We start from the raw sequence: 17,753 nt of genomic DNA on the forward strand, positions 1-17,753 counted from the left end.
AGAGAGGGTGGGAGGGACGTGGCGGGCGGCGCTGCCTCCTCCGGGGCCCGTTCCTCTCCTGCGCCAGCGGCCCGGCTGCGCCATGGCGGAGGGCGCGGCGCTGCGGGCGGTCAGGGGCTGCCTGGCCGCCTTCCCGCGGGAGGCCCGCGGTGAGCGCCGGGCGGGAGCCGCGGCCGAGCGGGAAGAGGGCGGGAGGCAGCGGGGCTTGGCCACGCCTGTAACAGCCGTGCGGGAGCGGGCGGGGGCTGGGCCGGGCCGGGCCTGGCGCTCTCCGCGTGCTCCAGGCCGCTTTGTGGGAAGGAAAAGTCGAGCTCCGGCTGCCGTGACCCTGTCCGGGCCGCAGCATCCGCAAGTGCATCTGCGCGGGTTGTGCTGGAGCGTTCGGCTCTCTTTTCACCTAAATGTGTCCAAGGTGAAGAAGCAGCACAAAGGCCGTCGCATGAAGAAAATGGAACTCTAGAAAATTAGCCCTTTTAGTCTATTTTCCTACGTATAAAATAGCAAAGCACTCCTCTAGCTCCCAGAGTTACTGCTGTTGTGTCTGTATCAGAGGTGCGACTGCTAAGTGTGTCCTTCATGACCATTCCTCTCTGGGCCCACAGCATGGCTCTGTGACTGCTGGCAAGAGAGTACCTGGGAGGTGACCTAAGCTACCCATGTGGCACTGGCACCTTCCCCAGCTGGCTTCAGCTTTAAACAGTGCAGTTTCTGGAGCCAAGGGACACTGATGCTTTCAGATGGGTGCCTGTGGTGTGAAGTTTGTGGCCCAGGTGACAGCAGAACGTATTCCTCTCAGGAGCTGAGTAAAACTTTGTCTTTTGCCTGGACAGAGCTGGGGTGGTTGGAGGCCGTACCCTACCTTGATAGGCCTCCGTCCCCGCTGGAGTTTTATCGAGATTGGGTGAGTCCGAACAGACCTTGTATAATTCAGAATGCTATCAGCCACTGGCCAGCTCTGAAGAAATGGACCTCGGCATACCTCAGGTATGAGTGAGCTTCAGAACAGCCCTTGCTAATTAACCTTGGTTGATCTCAGTAAACGGCCCTTGTTCATAAGAATAGCTCAGATTCCTCTGTGCTTCGCTATGAAGGTGTTGAGTCCCACCAGCATGTCCAAAACTCACGTAGAGGATTCCTCCTGCAAAAGTAGTGTTTTGTCCATTTCTGATGGGGTCAAAAGGGTGGGTGTGTACAACTGACAAGCATAGGTTGTCTAAGCCAGTCCGGTTGCTGTGCTCTGGCCAATGATCCACCGTGTAACTTTGCAGTTGAAGTGAGGCTGGAGTGCTGTGAAAAGCGATGGACTTGTTTGTGACTGAGCACACCTTGTTTTTTGCTAAAATGCTCCTTGATTGAGGTTTTTTCTATGATTGCATTTTTAAGGAAAAGTTCTTTTTAAGAGGAGATTGATGGTTATCTGTGTGTTTAAAGGTAGATTTCTTGTGGAACTAAGAGCTGTTAGCCTCATGACGTGTGTACTGTCAGGCTCTCCGTCCATCTCTTCTCCCTCGTTTGATTTTGAGCATGTGGCCACTCTGATTTGTCTGAGTTGAGTGGTCTTCCAAATTATCAAGATGTGCCAAGATTCATGAAAAGAAGTGGCTGAAGAGGGCCTTCTGCCTGCACAGAGCGAAAGGCAGGTCCTTTGTGAACTCACCTATTAGGAGAGAATTCGGAGGTACAAAAAGTACTACAGTTGCCTTGACCACGGGGATCAGTTGAAGCAGAATGTGAGTCCATTCTGCTGAGTAGAAAACCTAGTTTAGAAATATCCATCTGTGGAAAGCCAGGCTTCTGATGTTTGCTGCCCATTAAATGTTGTTTTAAAAGTAATCTGTGTCCATATATGGGGCAGTTGCAGGTCTGGCTATAAACCTTTGATTTATTTTGCAGGGAGGTAGTAGGTCCCAAGGTAGTCAGTGTGGCAGTAACACCAAATGGTTATGCAGATGCGGTGTTTCAGGACCGTTTTGTCATGCCAGAGGAGCGCCAAATGCCTTTCATGGACTTTTTGGACATTGTGGAGAAGAAGGTGACCTCTCCCAACGTCTTCTATGTGCAGAAGCAGTGCTCAAACCTCACTGAGGAGTTCCCTGAACTTATCTCTGATGTGCAGCCTGACATACCATGGATGAGTGAGGCACTTGGTAAGCCTATTTCTCCTGCATTCAGTATATGTTTTGTATGGAGCTTTACAACAATCATGCTGGATACAAGGTTAATGTTCTCTTTCTGGACATCACAGCTCAGTTTGATTTCATCCCTGTAGAAAGTAGAAGTGGCAAAATACTTCATGATAGAGTAATCCAAATTTTGGGTTTGCATTACTCTAGCATCAGTATCTTGGTTGTGTAACTGGATCATCACAGTTAAAATGATGTGGTGACAGTACCACACAGCACTTCCTTGGCTCTTCTTTGGTTTAGAGTCATGTTTCAATGTGGATTCATGTTGTTGCTATCAAAGCTGATATAACAAAGGAGTGAAACACCACACAGCCCCCACCACTTTTGGTGAAATTACAGCAGTTTGTTTAAACATTGGTCTGTTTCAATTGGTTCCTATTGTACATTGTGTCTTTCCTTTAAAAATCAATGAAAATGATTTACTGTGATCATAGAACAGTTTGAGTGGGAAGACATCTTTAAAGATCATCTAGTCCTTTCTCCCCACAATGAACATGGACAAATTCAACCAGATGAAGTTGTTCAGAGCCTCATCTGACCTCAGATGTTCCCAGGAATGGGAATTTCACTACCTCTGGGTAACCGGTGCCAGTGTTTCACCATCCTTTGTCTGCAAACAAATTCTTCCTTACCTGCAGTCTTAATCTACCCTCTTAGTTTTAAACCATTGCTCCTTGTCCTGTCAAAAGAGGCCCTGCTGAGTAGATTGTCCCCATCTTTCTTATAGACCCCCTTTATAAGTACTGAGAGGCCACAGTAAGGTCTCCCCAGAGCTTCCTCTTCAGGCTGAACAATCCCAACTCAGCCTGTCTTCATAGGAGAGGCATAAAAGGTGGACATGTACACAGACATGCTGCAGTTTCTCTGCAGGCTAAGTCTTAGGGGTTCAGACTGTGGAAACAAAGCAGTGTACCCATTGACTTGGCAATGGATGCTAACTATGTCAGGGACTCTAATAGGCACAGCTCTGGCTACCCATGAAGGATGTTGCTGTTGCTCACAGAGTGCTATTTGCAATGAAACCTGTCATAGTTATGAAGGAAGTTAAAGAACAGATTTTGGGAGACATTAGCTGAAAATTATTTTAAATGCTTTTAAAAGGGACACTCAGTTTTTGTTGCCAACATTGCTTTGCTCTCTAACCATGCAGGGAGGAAGCCTGATGCTGTGAATTTCTGGCTTGGGGAGTCGGCTGCAGTGACATCTTGTATGTATTGTACAGAGCTGTAAATCTCTCTTAAGTGGTCTTGTTTTGAGTTAGTGGCTCAGTAGGAACTCAGTAGGATTCTGTGCTTTCCCTGACAAGGCAGTTGTACTTTAAGGTGCTTTTTTGCACCTCTTTCCTCTGCACTTCAGCCTCTTGATTCTGTGTCTCTGAGTGAATTCACCTGGTGTTGTGTTAGGCTAGGCACTGAAAATTAGCTTTGTTGAATGTTATTTGCTACAACACTACTTTCTTACTTTCCACTCTCACTGGCTGCAAGAGGGAGGAAGCAGCCTGATGATGCCAGGACAAACTGCCAGTTTAAGATTGCTATAGTTTCTGGTGTAGAAAAGTAAGTAACACTGATTTTTCTCTCTCTCTTTTTTTTTTCTTTTCTTTTCGCCCTCAATCCTAGTACATAAAGATCATTATGAGAACTTGTACTGTGTGATATCTGGAGAGAAACATTTTCTACTGCATCCACCAAGTGACCGTCCCTTCATCCCATATGGTACATGGTTTACTGTGCAGTGTGTCTGGAGGTTGGAAGGAGGAGAGACTAAAATATTGGAAGATATGGAAGAGGAAGCAGAGACAACATTTTGATGTTTAGGCAGTATTAACACTTTCCAACATAACTAGAAGTCTCTTCTGTTTTGTGCTGCAGGTAGCTTGTAATACAAACATTCTGACATGTCAGAGCCCTGCAAAGTAATAGATTCATTAATACTTGTGGCAGCCTCTTCAGTTTTACAACATTTAAATTATTTAAGCATTCTGTCAGAATTGTAGCATGGCATCTTTGATGTTTAACAGGTTTGCATTCTGCCTCTCATTCTTTTCCCTAGGAAGATGAAAAATAAGTTGTAATTTAATATTTAAGTTACTAACTGAATCTCTGAAAGCTGGAGAAATGGAAAACCAAAGAGATTCTAATGGGAGCTTTACTTCACATTGCCCATTTCCTGTTTTCTTTATATTGCTTTCCTCTCTGCACAGTAGTAGTTATATTACAGTGTCACCTAGAAGATGGAAAGCTTAACTTTGTGCCTCATAAAGTAAGACTCTATTTTCCCATTCCTTGACTTCCAAACCTTCAGACTAAGTGAATGCAGAGTGCTATTGGACACAAATAAAAATTTACCTAGATATGTGCCCTGCTACAGTATTTTATTTATACTGTTTTTCTTAGCAGCCTTGAAATCATAGAATCATAAATGGCTTGGTTTGGAAGGGACCTTTAAGTTAATCATCTAGTCAAGGCCTCCTGCCATTCTCTTAGACTGCTCAAAGCTCCATCTACCCTGACCTTGAACACTGTCAGTGATGAGACATCCACAGTTTCTCTGAGCAACCTATTCCAATGTCTCATGACTCTTGCTGTAAAAAAAAAATATTCCTCAAACTACCCTTTTCTCACTTGGAAACCTTGGTAAAGTCTTTCCCTCTTTTCTTTTAAGCCACTGTTACACACTGAAAGGCTGCTCTAAGATTTCTCTAGAACCCTTTCTTCTCCAGAATGAACAATCCCATCTGTCTCAGCCTTTCTTGAGAGGAGAGATGGTGTGATATGTATGTGAATGTAGAAATACACGACTCATGCTTTGTAAAACAAGTTGCTATTAATGCAAAGAAGGGAGAAAACATTTACTTTTTGTAGCCTGTAGTAAAGACAACTCATCTTTTTGAGCATCAGGTTAAAGGAAACTCTCAAGGGTGGTCTTAGAAAACCACATGTGCTGAAGCACCAAAATATAGAATGATGTGTAAGCCAGGGATGCCTTTATTACTTCTGAAAGAGAAGCAAGACAAAATAGGAACAAAATTGAACCAGGAATAAAATGGGTTTTGAGGACAATCACTCCTGTGAAGGAAGAAGTTTGAAATTCCAAACACTAAGGCAGTTCTGTATTCAGATTGACTTTAAAAAATAAATTAATTAAGAAACTAGATAAAAATAGAAAAGGGCAAAGAGAAGAACAGTAATTTGAAAATAGACTTGTCTTAATTTTTCTCATACTTGGTGAAAGCCTGACATGCCTTGCCATTAGTTTCTCCAAGTACTGCTCTGAGTTGTGTCATTTAATTAGTTCTGTGGTTCCAGAGCTCTACCAGCCAGCAACTTACCGCGTATCAGAAGATGGCACATTCGAAATTGTGGATGAGAAAAATGCAGATAAGGTAAGAAGTATATAAAGCACACAAGGTAAGAGGAATATAAAGAACACAATCAATGCAGTGAAGTTGGTTTGGGGACTGCTGAGCCTTCAAACTGAGCATATTGATTGGTATTTAGAAATCCATCATTACTGGAAAAATAACACCAAGATATTTCACTTACTATTCACAAAGGATACCCAGCTTCTAGAAAAGATTGTTACTGCACTCCTCCAACCATTAATACCATAAACTGTCTACCTTGCACTGAACAAATAGATTCAGTAAAGAACTTTTCAATGAATCAGCAGTAAAGGGATTGATGTCATTAAGACTGAAATAGACTCCTCTGCATTCACTTTCTTTTGGCTGTCTACTCGAGACTCAATTTTGCTCTACAGCCGTGTCACCCAGTGCAACAAAATGTATCTGTCTCAAGGAATAAATGATGTATTCTTAGTAGTAGCAATATTTATTTGATTAAAATGTACTGATATGAAGGCACTTTACAAAAACTCAGTAGCCTTTTGTCTCTCATTTTGATGTCTCTCATTTTGCCTCTTCAATGTGTGACTAATGATCACAGCTGAACCTAGGCTAGTGTTTTTATTCTATTTCCAGAGTAATGCTCATGGAATCTTATGGGAACATTCCTGTAGCACAGTAAAGTGGAGTCCTGAGGTAGAGCATAGAAGAAATGAATGTAGGCAGGAGGGATTTCGCAGCAGGAAGGGAGGTTTTAGCTACGGGCAATAAAATTAGACCAAAGAGTTTTAGAAGCAGAAATGAAAGAGTGGTGCAGATAAAATACTCAAGTTCTGAATGTAGGAGGAACAAGAGACTTAAAGGGCTGGGAGGTGTTCTGAAAGTATGCCACAAGACTGAAATGTTGTGGCTGACATTTAGCACCTTTTTCCTGCTTAGCAGTGCTTTGCCGAAGGAGACAATTTTTTGCATCCTTAACCTGTTTCCAGTTTAGTGTGGAAAGCTGTGTAGCTGTGTGTTTGTTTGCCAGGCAAAATACATAGTTTGTAACCTACTAGGTTTGGTTGGCAGTTGTTTTTCTCGAGACTTGCTGGATTTTTTTGCCAGAGCCAGTTAACATATACACGCCTCTTGTTTTTAGGTGCCCTGGATCCCCCTAGACCCCTTGAACCCAAATCTGGAACTATATCCAGAGTATGCTCAGGCAAAGCCTTTGCAGTGTACAGTGAAAGCTGGTGAGATGTTATACCTGCCTTCTCTCTGGTTCCATCACGTCCAGCAGTCACATGGCTGTATAGCAGGTAAAATACAGTGTTTCCAGGTGCCATAGAATCATAGAACGGTTAGGGTTGGAAGTGACCTTGAACATCATCTGGTTCCAACCCCCTTGCCATGGGCAGGGATACTTTCCACTAAACCAGGTTGTTCAAAGTCCCATCCAATTTGTCCTTGAACACTTCCAGGGAAGGGGCATCCTTAACTACTCTGCTGCAGTGTCTCACCACCCCCACAGTACAGAATTTCTTTCTAATATCTTTCTAATATCTAATCTTTCAATTTAAAATCATCTTGCCATTACACTCTCTGATTAAGTCCCTCCCCATCTTTCCTCTAAGCTTCCTTCAATTATTGAAAATCTGCTATAAGATCTCTGCAAAGCCTTCTCTTCTCCAAGTGAATCACCCCAACTTTCTCAGCTTGTCCTCATAGATTATATGTTCCAGCCCCCTGATCAATATGTTTTGGAACTGTTGTGAGTGTGCAGCTAGATATCCCATTGCAAAGCACAAATGAGACCCAAAGTCCCTTTAAGATCAGGAGGAAATAACAATCTTGGCAGATGCCATGGAGCTACCTCCTTGCACTCTGTTTTGCTTATAATTCAAATTATTGTTGGCAAATGCTGGAGATGTAGCAGCAGAAGAAGCCTTTTCCAGTTGTCAAGCCTGGAGAAGGATAGCTATTTCAGTGATCCTCATCCAGTTTCTGTTTCTGACATGGAGCTAAGTAGTCTGTCTGCTGAGCCTGCTAACTGCAAGCTGGTCATCTGTGTACCTTGCACAAAACCCCCTGCATGTTCTCTGCCCCCCCTCCCCCCCACTTTGGAAATCACCCAGACTAGACTCATCTGGCTCTGGAAATTTGAATGAAGCTTGTATTTACAGCTAGCACAATATACAAGCAGATATTTACAGTATATACAGTTATATACAGAAATACACAAGGTAAAAGGTAATACAGAAACACAATACACACCCCCAGAAATCTGAGTCCCCAGGAGGGGCTCCCAGCTGCCCTTCTGCCTTCTCCCATCCCTCTACCTTACCCCAGACATTGCCTTGTGGCCCAAGGAAGAATGGAGGGTCAGCCAGGGGAGTTAGGAAGCAAGTGGATTAATCAGAGAGACAGAAGGTGAGGTTAGAGAGAAATGCATCTCAAAGCCCAGACAGTGTCTGAATGCCTTATCTATGTTTGGATTCTTGCTCTTATACCTCTCAGCAAGCCTATGAGTGAAGTAGACATCACCATTGTTTCTCTTTCACAGCCTGTAATCTCGTTCTTCTCACCTAAACAGTCTAGCTAGCTTCAAACTAGCACATGCACACAGTTTGCAGGTTTGAGAAAGAACAGTTTTTGCTGTCCTTTACCTGCAACAGTCCTGTCTGCACAGAATGAGTAAATACAATATTTCAGACAACATAACATTAGCATTTGTGTAATACTGCAAATATTGCAAGCCCTTCCCCCACCTTTTTTAAAATTTTTTTTTCAGTATTTGCTGTAGTGTGATAAAAAGCCAAGCTGGCAGTAAAGCAGTGTTTCTGATCCTCTTTTCCCAGTACTCCTGCATCAGTCCTTAAAGATCGTTTAGAAAATGTAGAGTTGTTTCCAACTGCAGAGCCCAGGCCACTCTCTTTTTCTATCAGAAATGCTAAACGGTTGATGAGCTTCTTTATTCTCTAGTCTGTTAACTGTGCTATAGTCTGTACAGTTCGAAAATCAATATTCTCTGGCTCTAAGTGCATGTCTGAAGCTAGAGTATATCCTCCTCCACAAACCATTGGCACAATATTGTACTGCTTGGCTTGTTTTTTTCTAGGATACATATGCCAAAATTAAAATGAGAAGCAGAATTAAAGCACTGCCTAAACATTTTACCAGCTTCTGCTTCAAGGACTCTCCAGTGTGCTGCCTGAAAAAGAGTTGGTTTGGGTTAAGACATAGTTGCATTAGCAGGACTATTCAAGAACTCTAGTGTTTACTTAGAGTATTTTTTGGCTATAGTCAAAGATTCTCTCATTTCAAAGTTCAGTCAGTAACAAGAAGAAGCCTGTCCCAGTTGAACTCTGTAAAAGAATCTATGAATGTATTTGCAAATCATTACATTCTAGCCTTAGAAGTGCTTCTTTTTTCTTTGTCTCCTCAGTGAATTATTGGTATGACATGGAATATGACCTCAAGTACAGCTATTATCAGCTACTAGACTGTCTCATGAAAGCTGTGGAAGTATTATAGCAGAGGTGAGGGACTCAAACTTGTGATCTCTCTCTGTGATGGGATACAAGCATCAGCATCTGTGACTGGAGAGCAAACATGATTCAGATGAAAAAAGATGAATGTTAAATTATCCTCAATAATGCCTGTCAAAGAGATCATGGACATTTCACTTGATTTCAGAGTCCAGATCAACTGGCCAGATCTTTTCTTGTCTGTAAGTTTGATAACGGTACTTTTAGGTCTTTGTGTGTTGCCTCAGTGATGGTGAGTAAAACAGAACCCGAAGGGAAGTAATCCAAGTTTTGGAAACCCAGAGCGGGAGCCACAGCTGTTTATTCAGATCTACAGATTGTTTTTATAACAGCCCAAGCAGACAAGGAGGAATCTGCTCCTCCACCCACCTGTGCATCAGGCTGTGTCAGTCCAGCACATGCACTCTGCTTAAGGCAAAAGTCCTGCCCGGTTCCAATTCACTAAGTTCAGTATTTGTGGTGTTGGTGAGAAACTTCTTCAATAAAAGGTCAGTTAAAAAGCTTACTTGTCTACTAATTTCTTTATCTAGGAGGACATGCAAAAGTCAATGCTGGCTGTTTTCCACGTTAAGCTACATAGAATCATAGAATCAACCAGGTTGGAAGAGACCTCCAAGATCAGTCAGTCCAACCTATCATCCAGCCCTATCCAATCAACTAGACTATGGCACTAAGTGCCTCATCCAGTCTATTCTTGAAACCTCCAGGGACAGTTACTCCACCATCTCCCTGGGCAGCCCATTCCAATGGCAAATCACTCTCTCTGTGAAGAACTTCCTCCTAATGGGTTTATTGCCTTTTTTTCCCCTTTCCACTGTTGTATTTAAATGTGGCCACACTATTTTGTGTCCTGAACAGTGACTTTAGAGTTGCTTTGCCAGTTCTACAGTCAATCTGTACATCACCTGTGGTCTTGTGGTATGACATGTGCTTCTGCAGCTTGCCGATTGTTTTATTCCTTTGGTGCCCAACACCTGCTCAGAGGAGTTGTGTAAACCAAGAGCCTGTTTCTGCAGCCTGAATTCCTATTTGCATTTCCACAGAATGTGATGAGACTACAGGGCAGGACTGGAAAGTGATTAAATACACCAACATTGCAAAAATGTGGTATTATTGTTTCTGAAACCCAGAGGCTGGTGTCTATCAACATATCTTCAAACAGTTCCTCAGAAACATTAGTGATGGGGGGGGGGATGATTTATTTTTCATGTATTAACTAGGGAAATGCAGATGATCTTTTGACAGGATTCATTACTGTGAACAAAATGTAACCATTCTTTTACTTTGTTTCTTTTGGAGTTTTTTTTTGGGGTTGTGCTTTTGTTGGTCTTTTGTTGGTTTGTGGGGGTTTTGCTGTTGTTTGTTTTAAAATGAAACATATTTAAAGCATAATGCTTTATTTTACCTTTTGGCACTCATCTAGAAATTGCTGAAACCTCCAGAGGAATGAAGGGCAGGCTTTGGTTCATATCTGGATTAACATGTCACATTACTTCAGGCTTTCCAGCTCGTTTGCGCTCAGTGTGCCTTAGCAAAGGTGCCCAGACCAGTTCTGCAGCCGAACCCAGACCTCCCCACTGCTGGAGGAAGTGAGAGGTAAATACTCTCTTTCTGTAACTTTGGTTTTTTTAATTTAGTCTTTCCCTGTAACCGAAATTAAGACGGAAACAGCCAGCTCGGGTGCGCGCCAAGTAGTTGCTGTTACTGTGTGAGCTCCGAGCTGGAGCATCTGGAGGGAGGCGTGCTCCGAACTACGTCTCCCAGCAGCCCTTGTTCGCTGAGCGAGGGAAGCTGTCACGGTGGTTCCTTCTGGACTTTGGGTAGAGATTTAAACCTGAGAGGGCTCCAGGCGCCTTGTGTCACGCACTTTCAGGTATCCCGTGTGTCGCCGCACATGAAGGGCAGCTCCTGTGCCAGCAGCAGAGCTGGGATGGCGGCGCAGGTTTCGGTGTTGCCTGCTCCCAGGTGCCTGTTCGATGACCCCGTGCAGATCCTGGTCGCTGGTCTCCAACCGCAGCAGGCGGTGACCCTCCGAGCCAGCCTGGTGGATGAGAGCGGGGAGCTCTTCCAAGCCCACGCTCTCTACAGAGCTGGCAGCCGCGGCGACCTCGACCTCAGCCGCTCCCCAGCGGTCGGGGGCAGCTATTTGGGAGTGGAACCGATGGGGCTGCTGTGGTCTCTGCAGTCTAAAACGCCCTATAAGCGACTGGCAAAGAGGAACGTCCTGACCCCTTTCCATGTGGACATAGAAGTTTACGATGGCCACGGAGACATGAGCCACTTGCTGGGAAAATGCACCAATGAGCGATGGTTTTTAGGAGAGGGGGTGAAGAGGATTCCAGTCAGAGAAGGTCGTCTGAAAGCAACCCTCTTCCTCCCTCCTGGTGAGTTTTAATTCAGTTCTGGTTTTCAAGGTGTGACTTAGACCAGCTGTTGTGCCCCGTGGTCCCTGGATGCACTCGACAGCCCAGAGCAAAGTCTCAGGCTGTGCATGGTCCAGCTACTTGGGTCCTCGCAGCAGAGCAGGGAGGAACAAGTGTCGCACAGATAGGTCAAGTGCTGAGGCACAAGGATGCAGGGATGGCAGGGAGGTAATTCAAATAGTGGTTTGGCTTTGTTTTTATTTTTTTTAATAGAGGGGATATCGGGAAAATGTGCTTGTTTCTTAGCTCTTCTGTTTAGGCCCCTTGGTCTTCAGCAGAGCTGTGAGGTGTGACATCTCTGGCTGTGGAGAGAGAAATGATGAGGTGTGATGAGTGGGAGCACTGGACGCAGTCTGTAGCCAGCCTAGGCTGCTCCAGCAGTTGCTGTGGATCCTCCTGAAGGCTTTAGACCTATCTGTCTCTGTCTAAGAAAAGGCCAAAGAATGAAATCTCTACCCAACTGAGCAGCATGACTGCATGGAATGCTTGGGAAGATGGGAGATAAATGAAAAAAGCAAGGTCTTTAACTGAACAGGCATCGTATTCCACAGTGCCATACAGAGAGAGTCCTGGGACTGGATCTGTTGTAAAGCTGCTCTGAGTTCTAAACTGCTTACTTTCCTTGAGTGGTACTTAAAACACAAATCCCTTGCTCTGTAATGAATTAAAAGTTCTTTGCAGCTGCAGTGACACCAAATCTTGTAAGGGAAGTCTGGCTATAAGAATGCGCAGAGCAGTAAAGAAAGGTCCTGTGGCTGCAGGAAGAGAACTGAGGCCAGGGCTAGTTACCCAGATCATGCTGAAGCCTGAATTGGTGCTGACCTTCGTGGTGCATTTCATAACCCAGCTGGAAAAGCTGTTAGCACAATTGCTAAAGAAGTGCAGCTATGCAGCAATACTGTTTATTTATTGATCCCCAATGACCTGGGAACGTCTAGGCCAATGTCAGCTGAAATTAATGGTGGGAGAAGGATGCCTGAGTTCCTATAATGAGTTCATAAGAGAAAAAAGATCAGTGTCCTTACAGTGACTGTGTGTGTGCCTGAGAATGGCAACTTCCACTTTAGAGGGTAATTTCTTTCTGATAACTACTGCTCTGATGTGTGCTGGGCGGAAACCACTGAAAAGATAACTGTGGAAACTTTTCTCTTTGATTCTATACATACACACACATCTTCCATTGCAGGAGATGGTCCATTCCCTGGACTTATTGATTTGTATGGATCTGGAGGAGGTCTTGTTGAATACAGAGCAAGTCTCCTGGCTAGCAGAGGCTTTGTGACTCTGGCTCTTGCTTACATGGCCTTTGAAGATCTCCCTGCTATGCCAGAGGTTCTTGAACTCAGCTATTTTGAGGAAGCTGTGAACTTTCTACGGAAACAGCAGCAGGTAAGAGAAAAAAATATGATGCTCTTCCTGTTGGAAGCTGTGTTCCAGTTTTCTGATTGGAATGCTGTCTGTCACCGAATGCAGCTAAGTTCCTGAGATGTTACAGGGGGACAGCATAAGTTGGTTTAAACAGTTACTGTTCTTACTCAGCTTCAGATGAAGTGAATCTTGTGCATTCCAAGACAAACCAGAAGATAACAGATCAGCTGTAGGAGAGTATAAAAAAACTATGGTGTGAAAGAAAATCAAAGCATGTAAACCCATGAAAAAGTGGTTTTCCAAAGGGGACCTTAAGGAGAGAAGATTGAGGGGGGTGGGAGATAGAATAGTGAGAGCAAATGTCTCACCAGGATGTGGAGGGGGCAAAAAACTTTGTCTATAGGTGTCACCAGGAAAAAAAAGACTTACAAGAGGAGAAGTGTTGAGGAGCTGTAGAATTCATTGTCTCATGAAGGCTCAGCAAAGAGGAAGTGATATAACCTGAACAGGGAGAGGGAAGGAGTAAAATATGGCTGGCCTTAGATGGTGAGTGAGAAAGCAGAACTGGAGAAGTTATGTCAGCTGAGGAAATGAGTAGTTGGTAATGCTTGTTTTTGTAACTGTGTTTCAGGTGAAAAGTACTGGGATTGGTGTTTTGGGCTTGTCTAAAGGAGCTGATCTAGCCCTTTCCATGGCCACATTTCTACCTGGCATCAAAGCAGCTGTCAGCATATCTGGAAGCAGTTTTAATTCCTTCATTCCCTTGCAGGGTGGTGGCTTTACTATTCCTGCCCACCCATATGATTTGAAGAAGATGAAGACCAGTGATGAGTCTGGCATAGTTGATTTCTCAGATATGCCAGTTGATCACAGGGACCCAACAACTTGGGATTGTCGAATTCCTTTGGAGAGGTCCTTGGCCAAGTTCCTCTTCCTGTCTGGACTAGATGACAGGAACTGGAAAAGTGACCTCTATTGCCAGGACGCTGTTCAACGCCTGCAGCAGCATGGGCGGGAAGCAGAGTTTTGCTCCTATCCTGGAGCTGGGCACCTGTTGGAGCCACCATACTTGCCTCTGTGCCAGGTTTCTATCCACAAAGTACTTGGGATGTTTGTGTATTGGGGAGGGCAATGGAGGGAGCATGCCAAAGCCCAGGAAGATGCATGGCACAGGATACAGGCCTTTTTCTGGCAACACTTGATGGATGCAGACATGCCAAGGAGCAAACTCTAGTGGAAGCTGTTGAGGATGCTGACCAGGGTTGGTATTTCAGCTCTCACTGAATCTTGGAAGCTCATTGAAAATTCCCTGGCCTTGTTTCCTCTAAACCTCATTGTTGTGTAGTTGTTTGTTTTCATTCCCTAAATATTTTTCTGTTTCTTAGTTGATTTTTTGTTGTTTTCTGCCCCTGGCTGCACTGTAGATTGGCACCATCTGATCTGCCTGTGTTCTGCTGTCATCTGAGAAAACCTGGCAGCCTGTTATGCAAGGGTGAATTTGCACCGAGCCAGCTGTGCTGGCCTTCACTCTCAAACTGTCTCCTCTGGTAGCAAGGAATACTTTCATAGGAGAAGTTTTCTGCTGAATTGTTTGGTTTTGCACCTTTAACCAGCTAACAGTTTCTTGGGACATCAGGGCAGTGCTCTATCCTTTCTTCTTGGTATTGTTTTCTCTCATTTCTTAGTAAAAATGTTGTGGCAGATCTATCTCATCTAAGTGAAGAGGCACTTTTCTGGCTTATTTTTAATTGTGGAGGTAATACTGTTTCAGTGGTACCTTGAAAACCAAAAGTAATGAATCTTACCCAGGTTACTCTGGTTGTGTCTCCTGCTGACATACCAGGGAAAGTTTCCACTGCACTACTCTATCTAGTCCACCCACCCTGCACTGACTAGATCAGATTGCTTAGAGCCCCATCAAGCCTGGCCTTGAGTGTCTGCAGGGATGAGACCTTCACCACCTCCCTGGGCAAACTGGTCCAGTGTTCCACCACCCTCATAGTAAAGACCTTCTTCCTGTTATCCAATCTTAAGTCTACTCTTCTCTAGTTTAAGACCATTGCCCCTTACCCTATCTCTACACGCCCTTGTAAACAGCCTCCTTCCCTCCCCACTTCCTCCCTCTTCCCAATAATGTAGGCCCTCTTTAAATGTTGAAAGGTTTGGGGAGGAAGAGTAAAGCCACTGCCGCTGCCAAGGAGCCGTCTGGAATGAGCTGTCTCTATGGTCTTGCCACGGACAAGCTGTGGGCTCAGTAACAGCTAGGAAATGCCACTCTTCAGAGAGGAATGACCTTTCCTTCTGGGAGAATGCAATTTCTCACCCTTTACTGAAGTCCAGACTTGCCAAGGATGACTCTGATCTATCTCTTTTGTGAGATAGTGACAAATAGCAGCTTGCTGGAATTTTTAGATATCAGATGATATTAACTGAGAAAGTTTTGCTTCCTGAAGCAGTCAAGGCCTCCTGTTCTCCCACAGAAGCAAGCAGGAGCTGGAGGTCTTTGCCTTTCACTTAAGCAGGGCCAAATGATGCCCCCTTGGTTTTGTTGCTCCAAGAAGTAACGACTGCTCCAACCAAGCATGCTGAGCCTCAAAGGACTGTAGACTCTCAAGCAATATATTGCAGACAGAGCATGTCCTTTATGATTCTTCCAGTTTTTCTGTTCCAGCTATTCTTTAAAATGGTAGATGAGGGAAGCCTTGCTCCTGCTCACCCACATTGGCCATCCCAGTTCTGCTGTTACCTCTTCTTCGTTTCTCTTTCTCACCTGTGTCTCTGTGTCCCGCATGGACTGTGATTGTTCCAGATGTTTAGTGAAAGGGTAGGACCTTGCAGAAGAGTAACATGTAGTGACAAGAGAATTCAAAGCACTGGAACAGGCTGCCCAGAGAGGTTGTGGAGTCTCCTCTGGAGGCTCAAACCCCACCTGGATGCTTTCCTGTGTTAACTACCCTAGGGGATGTTGCCTTGGCAGAAGGGTTGGACGTGATGATCTATGGAGGTCCCTTCCAACCCCTAACATCCTGTGATCTGTGATTCAAAGGCATTTAAGCTGTTCAGTCTGGATAAGGGACATTTTCTTTCTCCACATTTTTCTGTTTCATTAAAGCAGTCAAAAAGCCTCTGCATTGTCAGTCCATGTTTTTCTCAAACTCGGTGTGCTTGGTTGTCTTTCTGGGGCACCAGTCATTTTGTCTTTTAGTTTTTAATGAATACAGGGTGGCTTCTGCAGTACAATGAATTATTCTCCAGCCTTTGGGATAATTCACATTTATTTTAATCCCTTCTGAGGGGAAGACAAACTTCCTCAACCTTCAAAAAACAGTTTATAGATCTATACTTTGGATTACAAAATTGTAAGCTTACGAGAAAATACATTTTCTTTATAGGAAGCTACTATTAAAAGGAAAAATGCTCTCCATCAGTAAATGAACAATGTGGTCAGTGATGCTTTCATGCACTCTGTTAGGTTGTCACATTCAGCAACCAGGTTCAAGGAGAGCAGTGTTGAACTAAAGGATGAATGGTGACTCCATCAATGACAATAGCACATAAGATCTCTTTGTGCTGTTGCTCTGGCATGAAAAATCTGCCATCTAGTTAAATGTCCTTTATTTGTCACTTGGATGGCAGCTGGCAGGAAAATCTGGAAAAGCTGATTTAGCTGTGCCGTGTACAAAGAGCAAAGTACACCAGCCAACCCAGTCACACTGAAAAGTCTTCTTACATTATCTGTCCTCCTTAAATTACACTCAATTTTGAAACTTATCTTCAGGAAATAGAAACTGAAGGGAGACTAATATCAGATAATTGCAAATGGCCTAACTTCAGTGAAATGCTTGTCTCTCTTTTGCTGAAAGCTTGGACTGCTTGGCATTTCTTCTGCTGAAGAAGTGGTTTAGACAAATGGGGCTAAGATGAGTTTTGTTTTTTTTTTCCAAGTTAGTGGCAAAAATTGTTGTAATTGCAGCCTGTAGGGTCAGAGTGCTTTATGTAATTTCTCCAGGCATTCAGATCACAGACAGCAGTCTTCAAAAAACTCATGGGAGTCATTTAATTAAAGATAATTGACTTTCAGCTGCAAAAGACAGCCTATGCCAGGCACAACTGATAAAACTAATAAAACTAGGATGGGAAAAGCTGTTCTTGTAATCCACTTTTAATTGAAAAATGTTCCTGATAGAGCATCAAAGGACTAGTCTGAACTGAAAGGTCTTGGCTTGATGCTTATATCAGTCATGCATTTGTTTAGCACTTTGCTCTACATTTCTATTATGGGGATGAAAAATACTTGTGGCAGGTCTCGTGAGAAATTGAGAGGCAGTCTCACCTCATGTAAGCTGCTGTGAACAAATTCATCACAAAGGAACAATACATCTTGCAGTGCTCTTCTGGGAAGTTTCTCAAACTCATCTGTAGTTAGACTGCAACAGAGATTGTAGCCCTGCCAGTGTGTTCTTAAAACTTCCCCTCTTTGCTCTGGTTCAACTTGTGCTCTCTCTGCAGAGAAAGATGACTACCCCCAAAAGAAATGGTGTGGAAAAACATCCTTGATTGGAACATCTCTGAATTCTATTCTAGTCTGACTGCCCAGATCCTGTGGTTCTCAGATAATCTGGATGAATGCAATCTAACATATATGAGGCATACATAATTAAGTGTCCATGAAGCAGGCCATAGGCTGTTTGCACGCTGTGAGAACTTTGGGCACAGCTTACTCTTTTCATTGTGGGCTTTCTGTATCATGGTGCAGATTGTTTTCCCTATATAGCTCTGTGATTGGAATTTACCAGACTAGCTCAGATGGCTTGGAAGTAAAATGAGGCTATATTTACAGCAAAGCAAAATTTACAAGCATGTACACACAACATATTTACAACTATTTACAATTGCATAC

At 43.9% G+C, this 17,753-nt stretch overlaps 2 protein-coding genes across 3 annotated transcripts; both read left to right on the forward strand.

Annotated features, from left to right (window-relative positions):
* The first annotated feature begins 69 nt into the window (after nucleotides 1-69).
* JMJD7 (jumonji domain containing 7) lies at nucleotides 70-9,567 on the forward strand. Its single transcript, XM_064146216.1, has 8 exons — nucleotides 70-149; nucleotides 831-984; nucleotides 1,894-2,147; nucleotides 3,337-3,393; nucleotides 3,806-3,901; nucleotides 5,495-5,571; nucleotides 6,674-6,833; nucleotides 8,960-9,567. Exons 1-8 carry the CDS (start codon nucleotides 83-85, stop codon nucleotides 9,046-9,048), a joined length of 954 nt encoding a protein of 317 aa, XP_064002286.1. The 5' UTR covers nucleotides 70-82; the 3' UTR covers nucleotides 9,049-9,567.
* A 918-nt stretch (nucleotides 9,568-10,485) lies between these two features.
* Nucleotides 10,486-16,145, forward strand: LOC135180692 (acyl-coenzyme A thioesterase 1-like). Of its 2 annotated transcripts, XM_064153353.1 has the most exons (4): nucleotides 10,486-10,658; nucleotides 10,936-11,446; nucleotides 12,672-12,874; nucleotides 13,485-16,145. In XM_064153353.1, exons 2-4 carry the CDS (start codon nucleotides 10,957-10,959, stop codon nucleotides 14,085-14,087), a joined length of 1,296 nt encoding a protein of 431 aa, XP_064009423.1. In that variant the 5' UTR covers nucleotides 10,486-10,658; nucleotides 10,936-10,956; the 3' UTR covers nucleotides 14,088-16,145. The 2 variants fall into 2 exon arrangements, with proteins under 2 accessions (XP_064009423.1, XP_064009432.1); XM_064153362.1 differs by lacking the exon at nucleotides 10,486-10,658 and having other exon boundaries at nucleotides 10,929-11,446.
* The last annotated feature ends 1,608 nt before the right edge of the window (nucleotides 16,146-17,753 follow it).

Source organism: Pogoniulus pusillus, chromosome 1, assembly GCF_015220805.1.
Source record: "Pogoniulus pusillus isolate bPogPus1 chromosome 1, bPogPus1.pri, whole genome shotgun sequence".
Taxonomy (NCBI): Eukaryota; Metazoa; Chordata; class Aves; order Piciformes; family Lybiidae; genus Pogoniulus; species Pogoniulus pusillus.

Bases quoted from the DNA above. Each gene is read 5' to 3' on its own strand.
- LOC135180692 (XM_064153353.1), top strand. From the start codon at position 10,957: ATGAAGGGCAGCTCCTGTGCCAGCAGCAGAGCTGGGATGGCGGCGCAG. The intron at 11,447-12,671 runs GTGAGTTTTAAT...CTTCCATTGCAG, and splicing joins AACCCTCTTCCTCCCTCCTG to GAGATGGTCCATTCCCTGGA. The intron at 12,875-13,484 runs GTAAGAGAAAAA...ACTGTGTTTCAG, and splicing joins TTCTACGGAAACAGCAGCAG to GTGAAAAGTACTGGGATTGG.
- JMJD7 (XM_064146216.1), top strand. From the start codon at position 83: ATGGCGGAGGGCGCGGCGCTGCGGGCGGTCAGGGGCTGCCTGGCCGCC. The intron at 2,148-3,336 runs GTAAGCCTATTT...CTAACCATGCAG, and splicing joins ATGGATGAGTGAGGCACTTG to GGAGGAAGCCTGATGCTGTG. The intron at 5,572-6,673 runs GTAAGAAGTATA...TCTTGTTTTTAG, and splicing joins ATGAGAAAAATGCAGATAAG to GTGCCCTGGATCCCCCTAGA.